Genomic DNA, 22500 nt, shown 5'->3' with positions numbered 1-22500 from the left:
GATTAAATTCCACCCTCTTGTGAGGGGATTCATCCCTTTTGAGGCAAATTAATCCTCTTTTGAGGGAATTTCATGCCTTCAGATGAAATTCCACACTCTTGTGAGGGGATTCATCCTTTTTGAGGAGAATTCACCTTCTTTTGAGGGAATTTCATCTTCTTTTGAGGGAATTTCACGCCTTCAGATGAAATTCCACCCTCTTGTGAGGGGATTCATCCCTTTTGAGGGGAATTCACCTTCTTTTGAGGCAATTTCACCCTTTCAGATTAAATTCCACCCTCTTGTGAGGGGATTGATCCTTTTTGAGGCAAATTCATCCTCTTTTGAGGCAAATTCATCCTCTTTTGAGGCAATTTCACCCTTTCAGATTAAATTACACCCTTCCTTGAAGGGAATTAATCCTCTTTTGAGGCAAATTCATCCTCTTTTGAGGGAATTTCACCCCTTCAGAGGAAATTCCACCCTTTTGTGAGGGGATTCATCCTTTTTGAGGGGAATTCACCTTCTTTTGAGGGAATTTCATCCTCCTTTGAGGGAACTTCATCCTCTTTTAGGCAATTTCACCCTTTCAGATTAAATTCCACCCTCTTGTGAGGGGATTCATCCTTTTTGAGGGGAATCCACCCTTCCTTGAAGAGAATTAATCCTCTTTTGAGGCAAATTCATCCTCTTTTGAGGGAATTTCATCCTCTTTTGAGGCAATTTCACCCCTTCAGAGGAAATTCCACCCTCTTGTGAGGGGATTCATCCCTTTTGAGGCAAATTAATCCTCTTTTGAGGGAATTTCATGCCTTCAGATGAAATTCCACCCTCTTGTGAGGGGATTCATCCCTTTTGAGGGGAATTCACCTTCTTTTGAGGCAATTTCACCCTTTCAGATTAAATTCCACCCTCTTGTGAGGGGATTGATCCTTTTTGAGGCAAATTCATCCTCTTTTGAGGGAATTTCACCCCTTCAGAGGAAATTCCACCCTTTTGTGAGGGGATTCATCCTTTTTGGGGGGAATTCACCTTCTTTTGAGGGAATTTCATCCTCCTTTGAGGGAACTTCATCCTCTTTTAGGCAATTTCACCCTTTCAGATTAAATTCCACCCTCTTGTGAGGGGATTCATCCTTTTTGAGGGGAATCCACCCTTCCTTGAAGAGAATTAATCCTCTTTTGAGGCAAATTCATCCTCTTTTGAGACAATTTCACCCCTTCAGAGGACATTCCACCCTCTTGTGAGGACATTCCACCCTTCCTTGAAGGGAATTCATCCTCTTTTGAGGCAAATTCATCCTCTTTTGAGGGAATTAATCCTCTTTTGAGGCAAAGTCATCCTCTTTTGAGGGGATTCCACCCTTCCAGAGCAAACCCCACCCTCCTGTGAGGCGACTCCCCCTTGGGACGAAGCCCACCGCCCCAACAAGCTCCTTTCCCCGCCCCGGGGTACCGCGGGCCTCGGGGACGGCGCCGGGACTCACCCGCGACTCCTCCAGCAGCAGCAGCCGGTACTTGTTGAGCATGGCCTGCGTCCGCTTCAGCAGCTGCGCCGACACCACCTCGAACTCTTCATCCACTGCGAGGGAGAGGAGGGTGAGGCCCTTTGCAACAGCTCCCCTCGGGGTGAGGGAAACCGGGGACGCGGTGCCCAAAATCCCCCCAGCAAAGGCCACAGAGGTGGTTTGGGGAACCACAAATGAAGGCTGGTGCCTTTGCTCTTGCTTTTCTAGTCCTAAAACCCCTGTGGTTTGGGGTTTTAGCACTAAAATCCTGCTTTTTTTGGTCCTAGGGCTAAAAATCCTCATTTTTTATCAAAAAAAAGTCCTTTTTAGTCCTTAAAATGGGAGTTTTGAGGCCTAAAAACGCCAGGGGTTATTTTTTAGCATCAAATCCTGCTTTTTTGAGGGTTTTAGCCCTTAAACTCCTACTTTTCCCAGCCCTAAAACCCTGTTTCTTTCTGGTTTCAGGCCTAAAAATCCTGTTTCTGGTTTCAGACCTAAAAACCCTGTTTCTTTCTGGTTTTAGCCCTAAAACCCCTGTTTCTTTCTGGTTTAAGGCCTAACAATCCTGTTTCTTTCTGCTTTTAGCCCTAAAATCCCTGTTTCTTTCTGGTTTCAGGCCCAACAACCCTGTTTTCAGGCCTAAAAATCCCACTTTTATTGTTTTACCATCAAAACCCCTGTTTCTTTTTTGCTTTAATCCCTAAAAATCCTGTTTCTTTCTGCTTCTACCCCTAAAACCCCTCTTTCTTTCTGGTTTTACCCCTAAAATCTCTGTTTCTTTCTGGTTTCAGGCCTAAAAACCCTGTTTTCAGGCCTAAAAATCCTACTTTTATTGTTTTACCATAAAACCCCTGTTTCTTTCTGCTTTAACCCCTAAAAACCCTCTTTCTTTCTCTTTTACCCCTAAAAACCCTGTTTCTTTCTGCTTTTACCCCTAAAAACCCTGTTTCTTTCTGGTTTCAGGCCTAAAAACCCTGTTTTCAGGCCTAAAAATCCTACTCTTAATTGTTTTACTATCAAAAACCCTGTTTCTTTCTCCTTTTAAACCTAAAAACCCTGTTTCTTTCTTGTTTTACCCCTAAAAACCCTGTTTCTTTCTGGTTTCAGGCCTAAAAACCCTGTTTTCAGGCCTAAAAATCCCACTTTTATTGTTTTACCATCAAAATCCCTGTTTCTTTTTTGCTTTAACCCCTAAAACCCCTGTGTCTTTCTGCTTTAACCCCTAAAACCCGTTTCTTTCTGCTTTTCCCCCTAACCCCCCGTTTCTTTCCCGTTTCAGCCCTAAAAACCCCTTTTCCAGGCCTAAAAGCCCCGTGTTTCTTGCAAAGCTCGTCCCTTTTGGTCCCTGTCCCCAGAGCTCGCCTCCCCTCAGCCCAGCGTCCCTCGGGGCCGTACCCCGGCGGTGGTCGCGGGCCGAGGGCAGCGTGCCCTGGTACACGTGGTAGGGCAGCAGCCGCTGCAGCGCGTCCTCGAAGGAGCGGAACGAGCTCTTGTAGTCGGGGTGCAGCACCGAGCCCTGGTGCTTGTGCAGCTGCTCCAGCAAACTGGGGGGAAAAGAGGCGAAATGGGGGTGAAAAGCGGAGCCGAGGCACCAGAGCGGCGCTGAGGGCGAGCTGGGGCGCGCGGCACTCACCAGGCCTCCTTGCTGGGCTGCAGCAGCGGCGCCTTCTTCAGGCCCAGCTTGGCGTCGTACTGAGGGGAGAGGAGAGGGCTCAGCGCTTGGGGAGGGGGTCAGGGGCTGCCAACGCGCTCTGAGCGGGGACTCGGCCTCTCTGAGGGGGGTTCCAGCAGCTTTGAGGGGATTCGGCCTCTCTGAGGGGATTTCGGCCTCTCTGAGGGGATTTCGGCCTCTTCTGAGGGGATTTGGCCTCTTTTGGGGGTAATTTCGGTCTCTCTGAGGGGGGTTCCAGCAGCTTTGAGGGGATTCGGCCTCTCTGAGGGGATTCGGCCTCTCTGAGGGGACTCGGCCTCTCTGAGGGGATTTTGGCCTCTCTGAGGGGACTCGGCCTCTCTGAGGGGATTTCGGCCTCTCTGAGGGGATTTCGGCCTCTTCTGAGGGGATTCGGCCTCTTTTGGGGGGAATTTCGGTCTCTCTGAGGGGGGTTCCAGCAGCTTTGAGGGGATTCGGCCTCTCTGAGGGGATTCGGCCTCTCTGAGGGGACTCGGCCTCTCTGAGGGGATTTTGGCCTCTCTGAGGGGACTCGGCCTCTCTGAGGGGATTTCGGCCTCTCTGAGGGGATTCGGCCTCTTTTGGGGGGAATTTCGGTCTCTCTGAGGGGGGTTCCAGCAGCTTTGAGGGGATTCGGCCTCTCTGAGGGGATTCGGCCTCTCTGAGGGAAATTCATCCTCTCTGAGGGGATTCGGCCTCTTTTGGGGGGAATTTCGGCCTCTCTGAGGGGGATTCCAGCAGCTTTGAGGGGATTCATTCCCTTCTGGGGCAAAATTCGCCCTCTTTTGGAGGGAAATTCATCCTGAGGGGAATTCACCCTCTTTTAGGGGGATTCATCCACTTTTGGAGGGAAATTCATCCTCTCTGAGGGGGGTTCCAGCAGCTTTGAGGGGATTTGGCCTCTTTTGGGGGGAATTTCGGCCTCTCTGAGGGGATTAATTCCCTTCTGGGGCAAAATTCACCCTCTTTGGTGGGAAATTTGTCCTTTTGAGGAGAATTCACCCTCTTTTGGGGGGATTAATTCACTTTTGGAGGGAAATTCATCCTCTCTGAGGGGAATTCACCCTCTTTTTGGGAGGAATTCATCCTATTTGAGGGGATTCATCCTCTCTGAGGGAATTCATCCCCTTTTGGATGGAAATTCATCCTCTTTGGAGGGAATTCATCCTGTTTGGGTGGAATTCCACCCTCTTTTGGATCTTGTTTTGAAGGAAGCTCCTCCTCTTAGGAGGGAACTGAGCTCCAGGAGAGGACTGATGGAGCTGGGTGAGGGACCAAACAGCTCCAGTACCTGAAGAATGAGCCCAAAACCCCGAGACCCCCCCTCAACCACCCCAAATTGCTCCTTTAACCCCTTCCCTCCCCTCACACTCACCAGCTGCTGCCCCTGCACCGAGGGCACGAGCTGGGACAAGCCTTTGCCGACCACCTGGATCTGCAGAGGCCCTTTGGCCAGGCTGAGGCCCGACACCGAGCTGATGACGCCGGGTTTGGACTGAGGGAAGACAAAAAGGGGTTGATTTAGGTGAAGGTTTCACCCCAAAACCAACGTTTCTTGGGCTAAACATTTGGGGTGTTGTGCTTTGTCCTTCCACTTACCAAAAACGCACTGATTCATAATTAATCTGTCCTTTCTGGTGATTAATTAGTCCTTTTTGGCACTGGATTCGACCTTTGTGGCCATTCATTTGGCTTTTTGGTAATTACTTTGCCCTTTTTGGTGATTCAATTGTCCCCTTTGGGAATTAATTCATCTCTTTTGGGAGTTAATTCATCTGTTTTGGGAGTTAATTCATCTGTTTTGGGAATTAATTCATCTCTTTTGGTACTTAATCCATCCTTCTGGTAATTAATTTGCCCTTTTCTGTCATTAACTTGTCTTTTTTGGTACTTAATCCATCCTTTTGGTGATTAATTTATCCTTTTGGTGATTAATTTATCCTTTTTGGTGATTAATTTATCCTTTTTGGTGATTAATTTGTCCCTTCTGGTAAATATTTAATCATTTTGGTAATTAATTCGTCCTTGCCTGTAATTAATTCATCCTTTTGGTAATTGATTTGTCCTTTTTCTTCTCCTTTCTGATGATTCATTCATCATCCTGGTAATTAATTTGCCCTTTTTGCCAATTAATTTGTCCTTTTTGATAATTAATTCATCCATTTGGTAATTAATTCGTCCTTTTTGGTGATTAATTCATCCTTTTTGGTGATTAATTTATCCTTTTAGTAATTAATTCCTCCTTTTTGGCAAGGAATTGATCTATTTTGGTAAGGAATTGGTCTATTTTGGTAAGGAATTGATCTATTTTGACAAAGAACTGATCTATCTTGGCAAGGAATTGATCAATTTTGGCAAGGAATTGATCTATTTTGTAAGGAATTGATCGATTTTGTAAGGAATTGATCTATTTTGACAAAGAACTGATCTATTTTTGTAAGGAATTGATCAATTTTGGCAAGGAATTGATCTATTTTGGCACTGAATCCATCCTTTTTGGTACCAAATTGCTCTGTTTTGCTAAGGAATTGCTCCATTTTGGTACTGAATCGCTCTGTTTTGGTAAAGCCAAGGGGAATGTTGCCAGAGCTGTGTGAGGCCTGGGACTGGAAGCAGGAGCTGACCTGGCCAGGCTGCTGGATGCCCAGAGGAGCCGGCGCCTTCCCCGGGGCCGTGGCCCCTTTCCCGGCCGGAATCGTGGCGGAGCCGGCGGCGAAGGGTTTGGTGTCGGCTGGAACCGGAGGGGTAACGCCTGCAGGAGGTCAGAGGGGAGAAATAACAGCATCCTGGATCCTTCCCCATGGGGGGTTAGCCCAAAAAGCACAGATTTAGCCATAAAAACATGAGGGGGAAGGAGGGACCCCAAAATACAGGCACCATGATGCCCCAGCTTGGGGATGTCCCTGGTTTGGGATGTGCCTGGTCTGGGATGTCCCTGGTCTGGGATGACCCTGGTTTGGGATGACCCTGGTTTGGGATGTGCCTGGTCTGGGGTGTCCCTGGTCTGGGGTGTCCCTGGTCTGGGGTGTCCCTGGTCTGGGGTGTCCCTGGTCTGGGGTGCTCATGGTTTGGGATGTGCCTGGTCTGGGATGTCCCTGGTTTGGGATGACCCTGGTTTGGGATGTCCCTGGTTTGGGATGTCCCTGGTCTGGGATGCTCAGGGTTTGGGATGTGCCTGGTCTGGGATGTCCCTGGTCTGAGATGTGCCTGGCTTGGGATGCTCATGGTTTGCGATGTCCCTGGTCTGGGATGTCCCTGGTCTGGGATGCTCATGGTTTGCGATGTCCCTGGTCTGGGATGTCCCTGGTCTGGGATGCTCATGGTTTGGGATGACCCTGGTTTGGGATGTGCTTGGTCTGGGATGTCCCTGGTCTGGGATGTCCCTGGTCTGAGTTGTGCCTGGTTTGGGATGTCCCTGGTTTGGGATGTCCCTGGTTTGGGATGTCCCTGGTCTGAGTTGTGCCTGGTTTGGGATGACCCTAGTCTGGGATGCTCAGGGTTTGGGATGTGCCTGGTCTGGGATGTCCCTGGTCTGAGATGTGCCTGGCTTGGGATGCTCATGGTTTGGGATGTCCCTGGTCTGGGATGTCCCTGGTCTGGGATGTCCCTGGTTTGGGATGACCCTGGTCTGGGATGACCCTGGTTTGGGATGACCCTGGTCTGGGATGACCCTGGTTTGGGATGACCCTGGTCTGGGATGCTCATGGTTTGGGGTGTCCCTGCTCTGGGATGTGCCTGCTCTGGGATGCCCCTGCTTTGGGACACACATCTGGTGACTCCTACATCCCTGGACACTCATTTTTGGGGCTCCCCCTCCTCTGGTGTCCCCCCCAAACACTCCCCCCTTGATCCCCCAGCACCCACCTGCAGTGGAGGGCGTGAGGGCAGCGGGTGCCGCGTGGCCGTGGGCCGTGGCCGCCGTGGTGGTGGCCGTGGCCGTGGCCACTTGCCCGGGGCCACTGACCAGGACGGAGGAGGCGGCGCTGAAGGGGCCGAGCGAGGGCTGGCTGGTGGCAGGAGGCTGCTTGGTCTGCAGGATGATCCCCTGGGGCACCTACAAAACCCCAAAAGGACCCCAGGGGTGAAAACCTCGCCCTAAATCACAGCCTTTCACCCTAAAAATCACCCACGAGGCTCTTGGAGGATGAAGGGGGACGGGACCGGCCCCAAAACTCAGCGTGTGGGAGATGGAGCTGAAAAGAGGCACCTGCTGGGGGCTGGAATCACAGGAACAGCCCCAAATTGGGGAGTTTGGGCTCTGAAATCACAGGAACGGCCCCAAATCGGGGAGTTTGGGCTCTGAAATCACAGAAAAGGCCCAAAATCGAGGAGTTTGAGCTCTGAAATCACAGGAAAGGCCCAAAATTGATGAGTTTGAGCCCTGAAATCACAGAAAAGGCCCAAAATTGATGAGTTTGGGCCCTGAAATCACAGAAAAGGCCCAAAATCGAGGAGTTTGGGCCCTGAAATGACAGAAAAGGCCCAAAAATGATGAGTTTGGGCCCTGAAATTACAGGAAAGGCCCCAAATTGAGGAGTTTGGGCCCTGTAACCACAGGAAAGGCCCAAAATCAAAGAGTTTGGGCTCTGAAATCACAGAAAAAACCCAAAATCAAGGAGTTTGGGCCCTGAAATCACAGAAAAGGCCCAAAATTGATGAGTTTGGGCCCTGAAATCACAGGAAGGGCCCAAAATCGAGGAGTTTGAGCCCTGAAATCCCCAAACTGAGGATTTTGAGCCTGGAAATCACAGGAAGGGCCCAAAATCGAGGAGTTTGAGCCCTGAAATCCCCAAAATCAAGGACTTTGAGCCCTGAAATCACAGGAAAAGCCCCAAATCAATGAGTTTGGGCCCTGAAATCACAAGAAAGGCCCAAAATCAAGGGGTTTGAGCCCTGAAATCCCCAAACTGAGGATTTTGAGCCTGGAAATCCCAGGAAGAGACCAAAATCAAAGAGTTTGGGCCCTGAAATTACAGGAAAGGCCCAAAATCGAGGAGTTTGAGCCCTGAAATCACAGAAAAGGCCCAAAATCAAGGAGTTTGAGCCCTGAAATCACCCAACTGAGGATTTTGGGCCAGGAAATCACAGGAAAGGCCCAAAATCAAGGAATTTGAGCCCTGAAATCACATAAAAGACCCAAAATCGATGAGTTTGAGCCGTGAAATCACCCAACTGAGGATTTTGGGCCAGGAAATCCCAGGAAAAGCCCAAAACCAAGGACTTTGAGCCCTGAAATCATATAAAAGACCCAAAATCAATGAGTTTGAGCCCTGAAATCCCCAAACTGAGGATTTTGGGCCAGGAAATCCCAGGAAAAGCCCAAAACCAAGGACTTTGAGCCCTGAAACCACAGGAAAGGCCCCAAAATCGATGAGTTTGAGCCCTGAAATCACAGGAAAAGCCCCAAAATCGATGAGTTTGAGCCCTGAAATCAGAGAAAAGGCCCAAAATCGAGGAGTTTGAGCCCTGAAATCACAGGAAAAGCCCCAAATCGAGGAGTTTGAGCCCTGAAATCACAGGAAAAGCCCCAAATCAAGGAGTTTGAGCCCTGAAATCACAGGAAAAGCCCCAAATCAAGGAGTTTGAGCCCTGAAATCACAGAAAAGGCCCCAAATGAAGGCGTTTGAGCCCCGGGGAGAAGCAGAAGGGGCCCAATTCTTCCTCCCCACGTCCTCTCCCTCCCCTTTCCAGCCCCAAGGTCGCTCCTCCAACCTCCAAGAGCCCCAAAGTAACACAAAACGCCCCCAAAACCACGTCAGGAGCCCCCAGAACCTGGGGGGGCTGGTGGGGGCGGTGGGCTGGTGGGTCTTTCTGTGCCTCTCCATCCTCTTCCTCCCCCTCCTCCTCCTCCTCCTCCCCCTGGGAGCTGGGGCCTGGAGTTACCTGCTGGAACCTGTCGAGGATTTGCTTCTGCGGAGGAGCGGGGCTGGGGGGGGCCGGGGGGGGCTGGAAGGGGGCGGTGGGGGGCAGGGGGAAGCCGCTGCGGGGAGGGGGCTCCGGGGTCAAGCGCAGGGGGGAGGGGGCCGAGGCTTTGAGCTGCCCCTGAGCCGGGAACTGCAGCTGGAAATGGGGAGGGGGCAGATCGGGGAGCTGAGAGGAGGAGGAGGAGGAGGAGGAGGAAGGTTCTGGAGGAGGAGGAGGGAGAGGAGGGAAAGGGGGTTGAGGTTGGGAAGGGGGACGAAGGGGGTGTTGGACCCCCCCAAGGGGGGACGAGGCCACTTGGTTGGGGAGGACGTAGAGGCCGGGCGCTTGCGGGGTGCAGGGGCGCGCCAGGGGCTCGGAGGGGGGGCGGGACAGGGCCTGGGGCTGGGACGGGGGGCGGGAGTGAGGGCGGGACGGGGGCCTGGAGAGGGGCTGGGGCTGGGAAGGGGGGCGGGAGGGGTGTGGGGAGTGGATCTGGGGCAGGTGGGAGGGGGGAAGGGCCGGGGGGTCCCCGGGGGCCGGCGGGGGAGGGAGCGAAGGGGGCGGGGAGGCTCCAGGGAGCTTCTGCTGCCCTGCGGGTAACTGCAACAGAAGGAGAGAGGAAGAGGTTAGTGGGGGACGGGCAGCGGGGGCTGGGGCAGAGGGACACGGCCCGGGACGGACTCGGGGGGCTGCGAGGGCTCTGGGAGCCAGGCAGGGGCACAGACTGGGCTGGGCAGTGATCCAGTGATCCAGTGACCCAGCCAGTGGCTGGTCTGGGAGTGATCCAGTGATCCAGCCAGTGATTGGTTGGCCTGGGAGTGATCCAGTCAATGATTGGTCTGGGAGCGATCCAGTGATTGGTCTGGGAATGATCCAGTGACCTAGCCAATGATTGGTTGCCCTGGGAGTGATCCAGTGATCCAGCCAATGATTGGTTGCCCTGGGAGTGATCCAGCCAATGATTGGTCTGGGAGTGATCCAGTGATCCAGCCAATGATTGGTTGGCCTGGGAGTGATCCAGCCAATGATTGGTCTGGCAGTGATCCAGTGATCCAGCCAATGATTGGTTGGTCTGGGAGTGACCCAGTGACCCAGCCAGTGGTTGGTCTGGGAGTGATCCAGTGACCCAGCCAATGATTGGTTGGTCTGGGAGTGATCCAGCCAGTGATTGGTCTGGGAATGATCCAGTGACCTAGCCAGTGATTGGTTGGTCTGGGAATGATCCAGTGACCCAGCCAATGATTGGTTGGCCTGGGAGTGATCCAGTGATCCAGCCAGTGATTGGTCTGGGAGTGACCCAGTGATCCAGCCAGTGATTGGTCTGGGAATGATCCAGTGATCCAGCCAATGATTGGTTGGCCTGGGAGTGATCCAGTGACCCAATGATCGATTCAGTGACTCCACAAGCGAGTCAGTGATCCAACAACTGATCCAACAATTGATCCAACAACTGATCCAATGGTTGGCTCTGTGGCTGATCCAATGATCCAATCATTTAATGACTGATCCAATGACTCAATGATTGATCCAGGGATCAACTCAATGCCTCAGTGATCAACTCAGGGATCGACTCAGTGATCAATTCAGTGACTCAATGACTGATCCAATGATTCAAGTGACTGATCCAATGCCTCAGTGATCAATTTAATGACTCAGTGATCGATCCAGTGATTGACCCAGTGACCCTCTGACTCGATCCCGTCAGCCCAGGGCAGACACAGCCTCTGCTTTAGGTTCCTCCCCCCCCAGGAGAGCTGGAGCCCCAACCCCCCCTTTAATTAACACTGATTGTGCTCCTTCGTTAAGGAGACGGCCCCGAGCCGGGAGGGGGAGGGGCAAAGCCTGCGGGAGGGAGCGGAGAAGCGAAGCAGCAGCGGCTCAGCGGGTTAGTGGGGGGCAGGGGGACAGAGGAGGGGGACAGGGAGGGGACAAGGGGGAGAGGGGACCCTCATCCCACCATCAGCTGCAGGACTGGGGGGGAACCCCCCAAAATCCAGCACATGGTGGGGTTCATTCTACCAACTCCTGTCTCTTTGCCTCCAAAGTAACCACCCCCCTCCCTTCCAACCCTCCCCTCCCCAGCTCCTTTGGGGGAGCCCAGGGGGCTTCCAAGAGCAAACTCCCACCCTGGGGATCACCCCAAAACCCCCTTTGGGCTCCTGAGGTGGGAGAAGGGATTTGGGATCCACCACAAGCAACCTCAGGTGATGTCACAGGGACCAGATCTTGCCCTTGGAGAAGGGGTTTAGGAGCCAAAACCTCTCCAGGAGGAGCAAAAAGCCCCTGGAGAGACCAGAACTTGAACCAAAGGGGTTTAGGAGCCCAAAACCCCTCCAGGAGGGACAAAAAGCCTCTAGAAGGACCAGAACACCCTTGGAAATGGGGTTTAGGAGCCCAAAACCCCTCCAGGAGGAACAAAAAGCCTCTGGAGAGACCAGAACTTCCCCTTGGAGAAGGGATTTAGGAGCCAAAACCCCTCCAGGAGGGACAAAAAGCCTCTGGAAGGACCAGAACACCCTTGGAAATGGGGTTTAGGAGCCCAAAACCCCTCCAGGAGGGACAAAAAGCCCCTGGAGAGACCAGAACTTCCCCTTGGAGAAGGGATTTAGGAGCCAAAACCCCTCTAGGAGGAACAAAAAGCCTCTGGAGGGACCAGAACTTGAACCAAAGGGGTTTAGGAGCCCAAAACCCCTCCAGAAGGAACAAAAAGCCCCTGGAGGGACCAGAACTTGAACCAAATGGGTTTGGGAGCCAAAACTCCCCTCGGGGTGGTTTGAATCTGTTGCCTGAACCATCCCCAAACCCTTGACCGAGTCAGGTGGGACCTGAGGAGGGGCAACAAGACACAGCGCGTTGGTGGCCCAAAGGACCGACGAGGGCAGGGGGTTGGTGGCCCAAAGGACCAACAAGGACAAGGAGGAACATCCCAAAACCCCTCTGGGCCACCCAGAGCTCAAGGGCACCCCCCAAAACCTGTCTTTGAGTTGGGCCCCCAGCAGTGAGGTTCTGCTTACCTGCTGGAGGAACATCTGCATGGAATCCTGGTTGATGACGGCACCGGCGGCGGTTTGACCCAAAATGATCTTCTCAGGGCTGGAAGCCAAACTGGGACTGGCCTGGGAAGGAGTTGGCTGCTGGGCTGGAGGAGGTGGCACGTTGAGCTGGAGAGGAGCAGCCGCCTGGGCTTGGACGGCGAGGATGGAGGATGGCTCAGCGCTCGGTAACAGACCCGAGGCCGAAGCCGGTTGGGTTTGGCCAAGCCCTGGGCTTTGGCTACTGGTGGCCGCGGCGTTCGGTTGGATGCTGACGGCTTGGCCGAGGTTGTCGGTCGCCACTTGCATGGTGGCCACTTGGTTGGGTAAAGTGACCCCTTGGATGACAGTCTGGCCGGTTTGGCTCAAGGAAGCGGCTACTGAAGGTTGACTTTGGGTGGTCAAGTTGCCAGCTAAAGAAACCGGCATCTGGAAGAGGGTTGGTTGAGCCACTTGGCCGGGTTGGAGCTGGATGGGCGCCGAGAGGATGTGAGCGGTGCCGTGGGCGTTCTGCGAGGTCAACACTTGGCCCAGGTTGAGTTGACCGGCCAAGTTCTGGTTGGTGAGGATCTGAGCTGGCAAAGCTTGGTTGGTGATCAACTGCCCACCAGGCCCTTGGCTGGTGATGATGTGAGCTTGGCCAGCCGGGTGGGACGCCGTTAAGATCTGACCCCCCATGTTGGCCGGTAACGCCGAGAGCTGCTGAGGGATCTGCACGGCCGAGGCACCGGCCAGTTGTCCCGGCAGGAGGAACTGGTTCTGCCCCTGTAGCATGGCCTGAGGGACGTGCTGAGCAGGGATGACGATGCTGCTGCCCTGGTTGAGGAGGTGGACGCTCATGGGCTTGTTGAGGGTCTGCTGTTGAGGCTGAGGCTGCTTGAAGACGTTGGCAGGGAGCCCTTGGGGGAAACCGGAGAGGACGACGTTCTGGCCGGGTTTGCCGGTCATGAAAGTCAAGTTCTGTTGTGTTTTGGGTTGCTGGAGGGAGGTTTCGTTTTGGATGGTGAGGGTGGCGTTGTTGGAGGCGAAAGGTTTGGGGGTGATCTGGTAGAGCTTCTGCTGGAGGACGCCGGCGGGTTTGGGTTGGATGGGGGTGGGCGTCCGGTGGATGATGACGTTTTGGGTTTGGACCAAGGGGCTGCTGAGGTTGGAGGTGACGGTGAGGGGTTGAGAGCTTTGGGTGAACATGGAGTTGCCGTTGAGGGTGGTGGTGGCCACGGTCTGCAGGTTCTTCTGGATGACCAAGCCGGCGTTCTGCGGCGAGACGCCGGCGGAGGAGAGGGTGACCTGCTGCTGCTCCGGCGCCGGTTGGGTGATGTAGCCACCCACCGGCACCGTGGCCACCTGAGAAGGTTGAACCTGCTTGGCAATGATCTGTTGAGCAGGTTGGTTGATGGCCATCACTTGTTGACCAACCACTTGGATGGGGCCGATGCCCAAGGCGCCGCCGGGGCTGCCGTTGGGTAAACCCTGAAGGTTGGAGATGGGTTGGATGGTGACGTTGCCCAACCCAACCTGTTGAAGGAAAGGTTGGACGCTGATGGCTTTGTTGACCACGTCAGCCCCGACTGGCTGTTGCACCAAGGTTTGGTGAGCGAGGACGGCGGGAGGTTGGAGGCCGATGAGGTCGGTGCCCCCCGAAAAGATCTGGGGGGTGCCGTCGGCGGCCGTTTGGACGACGGGTTGGAGGGTGGGGAGCTGGAAAGAACCCAAATCCAGCTCTGCTTCCGCCTCCAAGGTCTGCTCGGTGATGTTGGCTTCTTGGAGGCTCTGCTGGAGGATGTCACAGGGCTGCTCCGAGTTGGGGAGGTTGGAGGAGGAAGAGGAGGCGCCGCCAGAGCCGCCGCCGGCGCCGCCCCCCGAAGGGGACCCCAAAATGTCATCTTCTAAAAAGTCCAGGTCCACGCTGGGGGCTGGTTGGTTCTGCTCCGAGCTCAGGTGGGTGCCAGAGGCTTCTTGGACGTGGAGCTGAGGGGGTAAAACCAAGAGGGGGGAGAAAGACACCGGTGAGCTGGAGGAGGAGGAAGGTGACCGCTGGTGGGGGGCTACCACGGGGTGGCCACCGATTCCCCTTCCACGAGGCTTTTAGTGGCCAAAGCAGGAGCTTTGTGGCTCTTTTTGGAGCGTTTGGTCCACGTCACACAAGCAGGGGGGAAGAAAAACACCTCTGATTTGCCTTTTTGGCTCCCAAATGGAGGGGAAGAGTCACGTTGCCAAAGGGAAGAGGGTGAGGGACGGCCCGTGGAAGGGTGTGGGGGGAGAGACCTAAAAATGGGGGAAACTGAGGCAAAGTGGGGGGCAACATAAAAAAATGGGGGGAAAACACGAGGAAGGGGGAAATAAAAGGGGGAAAACCCACAATAAATGGGGGAAAACCCACAATAAAAGGGGAGGGAACCCAATAAATGGGGGGAAAACCCCCAATAAATGGGGGGAAAACACAATAAATGGGGGGAAAACCCCAATAAATGGGGGGAAAACAATAAAAGGAGTAAAAGAAACCATGAAAGAGGAAAAAAAACACAAGAAAGGGGGGAAAAAAAGAAGAAAAGGGGGAAAAAACCCAATAAAAGGGGGGGGAAAGCCCAATAAAAGAGGGAAAAACAATAAAAGGGGGGGAAAACATAATAAAAGGGGAAAAAATACAATAAAAGGGGGGGGAACCCAATAAAAAGGGGGGAACACCCAATAAAAGGGGGGAAAAACCCAATAAAAGGGGGGAAAACCCAATAAAAGGGGGGAAAAACCCAATAAAAGGGGGGAAAACAATAAAAGGAGGATAAAATATAATAAAAGAGAGAAAAAACACAATAAAAGGGGGAAAAAACACAATAAAAGGGGGAAAAAACACAATAAAAGGGGGAAAATCCAATAAAAGGGGAAAAAACATAATAAAAAGGGGAAAACCCATTAAAAAGGGGAAAAAACCCAATAAATGGGGAGAAAAATCACAATAAAATGAGGAAAAAAATGATAAAAGGGGGGGAAAATGAATAAAAGGGGGAAAATCTCAATTAAAGGGGGAGAAAAACAATAAATGATGGGAAAAAAACCCAATGAAAAAGGGAAAAACTAATAAAAGGGGGGAAAAACAATTAAAAAGGGGAAAAAGCAACAAGAAAATGGGGAAAAACTAATAAAAGGAGTGAAAAAACCCACTAAAATGGGGAGAAAAAGCAATAAAATGGGGAGAAAAAGCAATAAAATGGGGAGAAAAAGCAATAAAATGGTGGAAAAAACAATAAAAATGAGGGAAAACAATAAAATAAGTGAAAAACCAATAAATAGGGTGAAAAGCCAATCAAGGAGGGGCCAGACCCATGAGGGAAAGGAAAGGTTGGTGAGGAGAAATGAACCCAAATACCTACCCCAGCACCTTCAAAGAAGGCGCTGGCTGCATCTCCTGTGTTGTCCAGGAGATCATCACTGTCAATCTGGAAGTGAAAAGATGGGGGTTTATTTTCTGGAGAGGAGCAAAAAAACAACAAAAAATCAAAACCCCACCTCAAAATGAGGGGAAAAAAAAGAGAAAAAGAGAGAAAAACGAGGGGTGATGGGTTGAGTCCCACCCCCATCCCCCAGCAGACACCCGGGAGCCCCAAAGGGGCTGGTTGAGGGGCCCTAAAAAGCTTGAAAAACTCCAACTTGGATTTCAGGGGGTTGTTCTTTTTTTACCTTAGAAAAACTGGGGGTTTGGTTCAAAGTAAAAAGGTTGAGTTTGAGTTTCATCACTCACCTTCTCGGAGCCATGTAAGAAATCGTTGAGGGCCTGAGGGTCGCTGCAAAGGGAGAGACAAGGGGGAAGTTTAAGGGGTAAAAAACCCAAAAGGAGCTTTTTTTGGTTTTTTCCTGCCTCCTGAATGGATTTTTGGGGTGATTTGAGGCTTTTTGGCTTGTTGAGGGAAAGGGAAATGGACTCACCAAATGACATCTAACAGGCACCGGCCGTCTTCATCATCCATGTCAACTGGGGAGAGGGGAGAGAGGTGGCGTCAGGGCCTTGAATTGCCACAAAACCACCCCAAAAAGGGACAATTTCATGTTCCCTCCTTGATTCACAATGATTTTTCCTCAAAAGAGAGAGGATAGAGTCAGAAATTGGGGCTGGATCCGGAGGGGAGGGCGATGTCTGATGTGGAGGGTGTGAGGGCATCCACGGGCCAGACCTGGGACTGCAGGGAACTTCACCCTCCCTGAGGGGATTCAGCCCTTTTTGGGGAGAATTCATCCCTTTTGGGGGAGAATTCATCCTTTCATGAAGGGAATTAACCCCCTTTGGAGGGAAATTCATCCTCGTTGAGGGAGTTTCGTCCTCTCTGAGGGAAATTCAGTCCTCTGGAGGGATGAATCCCCTCAGAGAGAGTGAATTTCCCTCAAAAGAGGATGAATTTCCCTCCCAAAGTGGATGAATCCCCTCAGAGAGGGTGAATTCCCCTCAAAATGGGATGAATCTCCCCAGAGAGGGTGAATTCCCCTCCAAAAGTTTAATTTTTATCCCTTTTAAGTGTTTTACCCCCAAAAGAGGATGAATTTCCCTCCCAAAGTGGATGAATCCCATCAGAGAGGGTGGATTCCTATCAAAAGAGGGTGAATTGCCCTCAAAACAGGATGAATCTCCTCAAAAACAGGATGAATCCCCTCAGAGAGAATGAAATTCCCTCCCAAAGTGGATGAATCTCCTCAGGGGGGATAATTTTCCCTGAGAGAAGAGGAAATTCCCTCCAAAACAGAGTGAATTACCCCCAAAAGAGGATGAATTTACACCCCAAAGTGGATGAATCCCCTCAGAGAGGACAATTTTCCCTCAGAGATGAATTTCCCTCCAAAAAGAGGGTGAAATCCCCTCAAAAAGGCCTCAAATCCCCTCAGAGAGGGTGAATTCCCTTCCAAAGTAGACAAATCCCCCCAGAGAGGACAATTTTCCCTCAGAAAAGACGAATTCCCCTCCAAAAAGGCCCCAAATCCCCTCAGAGAGGACGAATTTCCCTCCCAAAGTAGACAAATCCCCCCAGAGAAGACAATTTTCCCTCAGAGAGAACAACTTTCCCTCAGAAAAGACAGATTTCCCTCCAAAAAGGGGGTGAAATCCCCTCAAAATGGGATGAATCCCCTCAGAGAGGACAAATTTCCCTCAGAGACGAATTTCTCTCCAAAAAAGGGGGTGAAACCCCCTCAAAAAAGCCCCAAATCCCCTCAGAGAGGGTGAATTCCCTCCCACACTGGATGAATCCCCACAGAGAGGACAATTTTCCCTCAGAAAAGACAGATTTCCCTCCAAAAAGGGGGTGAAATCCCCTCAAAAAGGGATGAATCCTCTCAGAAAGGGTCAATTCCCTCCCAAAGTGGATGAATCCCCTCAGAAGAGGACGAATTTCCCTCAGAAAAGACGAATTTCCCTCCAAAAAGGCCCCAAATCCCCTCAGAGAGAATGAATTTCCCTCCAAAAGTGGATGAATCCCCTCAGAGTGGACGAATTTCCCTCCCAAAGTAGACAAATCCCCCCAGGGAGGACAATTTTCCCTCAGAGAGGACAAATTTCCTTCCAAAAAGGGGGTGAAATCCCCTTAAAAAGGGATGAAACCCCTCAGAAAGGGTCAATTCCCTCCCAAAGTGGATGAATCCCCTCAGAGAAAACAGTTTTCCCTCAGAAAAGACGAATTCCCCTCCAAAAAGGCCCCAAATCCCCTCAGAGAGGATGAATTTCCCTCCAAAAGTGGATGAATCCCCTCAGAAGAGGATGGATTTGCCTCCCAAAGTAGACAAATCCCCTCAGAGAAGACAATTTTCCCTCAGAGAGAACAACTTTCCCTCAGAAAAGACAAATTTCCCTCCAAAAAGGGGGTGAAATCCCCTCAAAATGGGATGAATCCTCTCAGAAAGGGTGAATTCTCTCCCAAAGTGGATGAATCCCCTCAGAAGAGGACGAATTTCCCTCCCAAAGTGGATGAATCCCCTCAGAGACAACATTTTTCCCTCAGAGAGGACATTTTTCCCTCAGAGAAGACGATTTTCCCCCCCAAAAAGGCCCCAAACCCCCCCAAAACCAGCCAAATCGGAACCCTCAGAGAACCAAGGCCAAAAAGCCCCTTTAGCTCCAAACCCTTCCCTCGGTTCCCTCAGCCCCAAACCACATCCCTGAGCCTGGATGGAGGATCCCTCCCCTACAGCCTCTGGCAACCTCCTCCAGGGCTTTGGCAAGCGTTTTGGGGCAGAAATGGCCGTTTCCCTGCCCAAATCCCTCCCTGACACCGGTCGAGGCCGTTTCCCCTGGTGCTGTGGCTGGGGAGGAGAGTCCAGCTCCCCCTCTCCACAACCTCCTGTCGGGGGACGATACAAATCATCATGAATTCGACTTTTGGGCCTTTTCCCAGCTTGGAGGATAGGAAAAATGAGGGGAAAACACCCTAAAACAGCCGTTTTTGGAAGGTTTGGGAATGATGGGGGTGTGGGAAGAAGGAAATAGGAGCAAATCCTCCTTTTTGCCACCAGATTTGTTACACTCCCCCTAAAAAATATGAGAAGGGGTCACCTCAAGCTACCAAAAAGCATTTTCCAGGGGGAAAAAGGGGTTAGAAAGGATCGATTTTCCCCCCATGGAGGGATTTGAGGAGCGTGGGACCGAGGAAATCTCTGGGAAGGGGGGATTTGGGAGGGGATTCGTCCCCAAATCCACTCAGGAGCTTGTTTGGGAGCGAAACTTGTGCTGCTGGAGAAATGAAAGCACATCTGGTGGGATTTTGTGCTGCTCCTGGTGGATGGTGGAAAGATAAACAGCGTCGGGGGTTTGTTTGCCAGCGGCTTCCAGAAGGAAACGGTGGGAATTCGGCACATTCCGAGGGCAAAGGGACTATTTTGGGACGGGTGGATCAACGTTCCCACGGCCCCTCGCACCCCAAAAGCTTTTGCCCAGCCCCAAAAGTCTGTCAGGCACCCCCACGATCCTTTGCTGACCCTAAAAACCCTTCTCCAGCACTAAAAAGTCCTTTTTTGAGCCCCAAAATCCTTCTCCGACACTAAAAAGTCCTTTTCTGAGCCCCAAAATCCTTCTCTGACACTAAAAAGTCCTTTTCTGAGCCCCAAAATCCTTCTCTGACACTAAAAAGTCCTTTTCTGAGCCCCAAAGTCCTTCTCTCAACCCCCAAAATCCTTATTCAACCCTAAAAAGTCCTTTTCTGACCCCCCAAATCCTTCTCTAACCCTAAAAAGTCATTTTTTGAGCCTCAAAATTCTTCTCCAACACTAAAAAGTCCTTTTCTGAGCCCCAAAATCCTTCTCTCAACCCCCAAAATCCTTATTCAACCCTAAAAAGTCCTTTTCTGACCCCCCAAAATCCTTCTCTAACCCTAAGTCATTTTTTGAGCCTCAAAATTCTTCTCCAACACTAAAAAGTCCTTTTCTGAGCCCCAAAATCCTTCTCTGACACTAAAAAGTCCTTTTCTGAGCCCCCAAATCCTTCTCCAACACTAAAAAGTCCTTTTCTGAGCCCCAAAATCCTTCTCTGACACTAAAAAGTCCTTTTCTGAGCCCCAAAATCCTTCTCTGACACTAAAAAGTCCTTTTCTGAGCCCCCAAATCCTTCTCCAACACTAAAAAGTCCTTTTCTGAGCCCCAAAATCCTTCTCTGACACTAAAAAGTCCTTTTCTGAGCCCCAAAGTCCTTCTCTCAACCCCCAAAATCCTTATTCAACCCTAAAAAGTCCTTTTCTGACCCCCAAAATCCTTCTCTAACCCTAAAAAGTCATTTTTTGAGCCCCCAAATCCTTCTCCAACCCTAAAAAGTCCTTTTCTGACCCCCCAAAATCCTTCTCTAACCCTAAAGTCATTTTTTGAGCCTCAAAATTCTTCTCCAACACTAAAAAGTCCTTTTCTGAGCCCCAAAGTCCTTCTCTCAACCCCCAAAATCCTTATTCAACCCTAAAAAGTCCTTTTCTGAGCTCTAAAAAGTCCTTTTCTGAGCCCCAAAATCCTTCTCTCACCCTAAAAAGTCTTTTGAGCCCCAAAATCCTTCTCCAACACTAAAAAGTCCTTTTCTGAGCCCCAAAGTCCTTCTCTCAACCCCCAAAATCCTTCTCTAACCCTAAAAAGTCCCTTTTCTGAGCCCCAAAATCCTTCTCCAACACTAAAAAGTCCTTTTCTGAGCCCCCAAATCCTTCTCCAACACTAAAAAGTCCTTTTCTGAGCCCCAAAATCCTTCTCTGACCCCCCACATCTCCTCCTCTGCACCCCCAGCCCTTGGAGCCCCCCAGGCTCCGGTTGCCAACTGTGGGATTCGGTGGCCACCGTTTGCCCTGAGGAGCCCGGGATGAGCTTCAAGCCTTCGGCCTCAAGAGCTTTCCAGGAGGCATCCTTCAGGCTCCATCCTCTCACTGAGAGGACACTTCATCCTCCATCCTCTTCCTCAGGAGATACTTCACCTCCATCCTCTTCCTCAGGACACACCTCACCTCCATCCTCTTCCTCAGGACACACCTCACCTCCATCCTCTTCCTCAGAGGACACCTCACCTTCATCCTCTTCCTCAGAAGACCCTTCACCTCCATCATCTTCCTCAGAGGACACCTCACCTTCATCCTCTTCCTCAGAAGACCCTTCACCTCCATCATCTTCCTCAGAGGACACCTCACCTCCATCCTCTTCCTCAGAAGACCCTTCACCTTCATCCCCCTACTCAGAGAACACTTCATCTTCATCTTCCTTCCTCTGGAAGGAAGGACCCTTCACCTCCATCATCTTCCTCAGAGGACCCTTCACCTCCATCATCTTCCTCAGAAGACCCTTCACCTCCATCCCCAACTCAGGACACACTTCACCTCCATCCTCTTCATCAGAAGACCCTTCACCTTCATTCTTCTACTCAGGACACACTTCACCTCCATCATCTTCCTCAGAGGACACCTCACCTTCATCCTTCTACTCAGGACACACTTCACCTCCATCCTCTTCCTCAGAGGACACCTCACCTTCATCTTCCAACCCCTTCCTCAGAAGACCCTTCACCTCCATCCTCTTCCTCAGAGAACACTTCATCTTCATCCTCTTCCTCAGAGGACCCTTCACCTCCATCATCTTCCTCAGAGGACACCTCACCTCCATCATCCTCCTCAGAAGACCCTTCACCTCCATCCTCTTCCTCAGAAGACCCTTCACCTTCATCCTTCTACTCAGGACACACCTCACCTCCATCCTCTTCCTCAGAGGACACCTCACCTCCATCCTCTTCCTCAGAAGACCCTTCACCTCCATCCTCTTCCTCAGAAGACCCTTCACCTTCATCCTTCTACTCAGGACACACCTCACCTCCATCATCTTCCTCAGAGAACACTTCACCTCCATCCTCTTCCTCAGGACACACCTCACCTCCATCCTCTTCCTCAGGACACACCCCAATAAACCCCCATGGCCCCCACCTTGTGGTCTCCACTCACCCAGGAGCCCCCCACTCCCACCCCAAGACCCTCCCCCTCCCCCCCAAACACAGAGGGGCCAGTTTGGGGGTGCCACAGAACCGACAGCACACGAGGGCCCCCAAAACAGATGCACCTCAGTTTGGGGAGGGGGGACACTCAGCTCAACCCCCCCCCCTCAAGCTGTGCCTCAGTTTCCCTTCGGGTTAAGTTTGTTTTAACCCTTTTCTATCCGTGGGAATCATCTCCAGAGCAAAAAGCTTCGGGTTTAGGAGCGAAACGGCGGCACAGGGACGTTTGGACATCGAGGGAGGGGGAGAAAAGGGGGTTACCCCCACCCCAAAAAGTGAGTTACCACCAAATAATCACCCCTGAGCACAACCCAGTCCCCCAAAACCAGCAGCACAAGCCCAACCCTCCCAACAAGAGGCTGAAACAGCAACAGCCGCCGTGAACTGAGGGAAAACGGGTCGAGGTTGGAGTTTATTCAGCTCAGGGGGGGTGGGTTTCATTTTGGGGGGCAAGGGGGGGAATTTAGGGGGGCTACAGAGTTGGGAGGTTGAGGAGGAGAGAGGGAGGGTCTCATTGGGAGGGTCCAAAAGCCACATGGTTGGGATGAGGTGGGAAAATGGGGTGCTGGTGGGAGGTTTGTGGGTGATGAGGGTGATGGGGGGGGGTGAGAGGGAAAAGGGGGTGTTTTAGGGGGGCTTTTATTCATCTTGGTATCTTAAAGCTTCCACTTTCCCTCCCCAAACCATCCTCAGGAGGATGAGGAGACACTGGGGGGGTTGCCATGAGTGAACCCCAACTTTAGGGCCAGCAGCAGAGGGGTTTGGGGGAGGGGAGAGGGACAGGGGCTGCTTGTACCCCCTCTTTTTGGGGGTGGGAGGCTTCTCCCCCTCACACACACATCTGCCTCTTCCTCAGGAGGGAGGATGAGGAGACACAGGGGGGTTGCCATGAGTGAACCCCAACTTTAGGGCCAAGGTCATGGTGAGGGGGGGA

The 22500-nt window shown here is 51.8% G+C and overlaps 1 protein-coding gene across 2 annotated transcripts in view; it reads right to left on the bottom strand.

The window, feature by feature from the left end:
- The window catches only part of BICRA (BRD4 interacting chromatin remodeling complex associated protein), a 20496-nt gene extending 4442 nt beyond the window's left edge, over positions 1 to 16054 (bottom strand). Inside the window, exons 1-10 of one of the 2 annotated variants that reach the window (XM_062019726.1) lie at positions 16013 to 16054; positions 15828 to 15870; positions 15460 to 15525; positions 12074 to 14059; positions 7020 to 7209; positions 5780 to 5907; positions 4531 to 4650; positions 3120 to 3178; positions 2882 to 3030; positions 1466 to 1560 (exon numbers count right to left, since the gene is read on the bottom strand). In XM_062019726.1, coding sequence (XP_061875710.1) covers positions 1466 to 1560; positions 2882 to 3030; positions 3120 to 3178; positions 4531 to 4650; positions 5780 to 5907; positions 7020 to 7209; positions 12074 to 14059; positions 15460 to 15525; positions 15828 to 15870; positions 16013 to 16053 — 2877 coding nt within the window. In that variant the 5' untranslated portion in view covers position 16054. The remainder of the gene's footprint in view (positions 1 to 1465; positions 1561 to 2881; positions 3031 to 3119; positions 3179 to 4530; positions 4651 to 5779; positions 5908 to 7019; positions 7210 to 12073; positions 14060 to 15459; positions 15526 to 15827; positions 15871 to 16012) is intronic. The other variant, XM_062019727.1, reaches the window with a different exon arrangement.
- Positions 16055 to 22500: the final 6446 nt, after the last annotated feature.

Source organism: Colius striatus, unplaced genomic scaffold, assembly GCF_028858725.1.
Source record: "Colius striatus isolate bColStr4 unplaced genomic scaffold, bColStr4.1.hap1 scaffold_134, whole genome shotgun sequence".
In the NCBI taxonomy this organism is placed as follows: domain Eukaryota; kingdom Metazoa; phylum Chordata; class Aves; order Coliiformes; family Coliidae; genus Colius; species Colius striatus.
The sequence above is the reverse complement of the archived record's forward strand: the minus strand, read 5'-3'. Positions and strand labels throughout refer to the sequence as shown.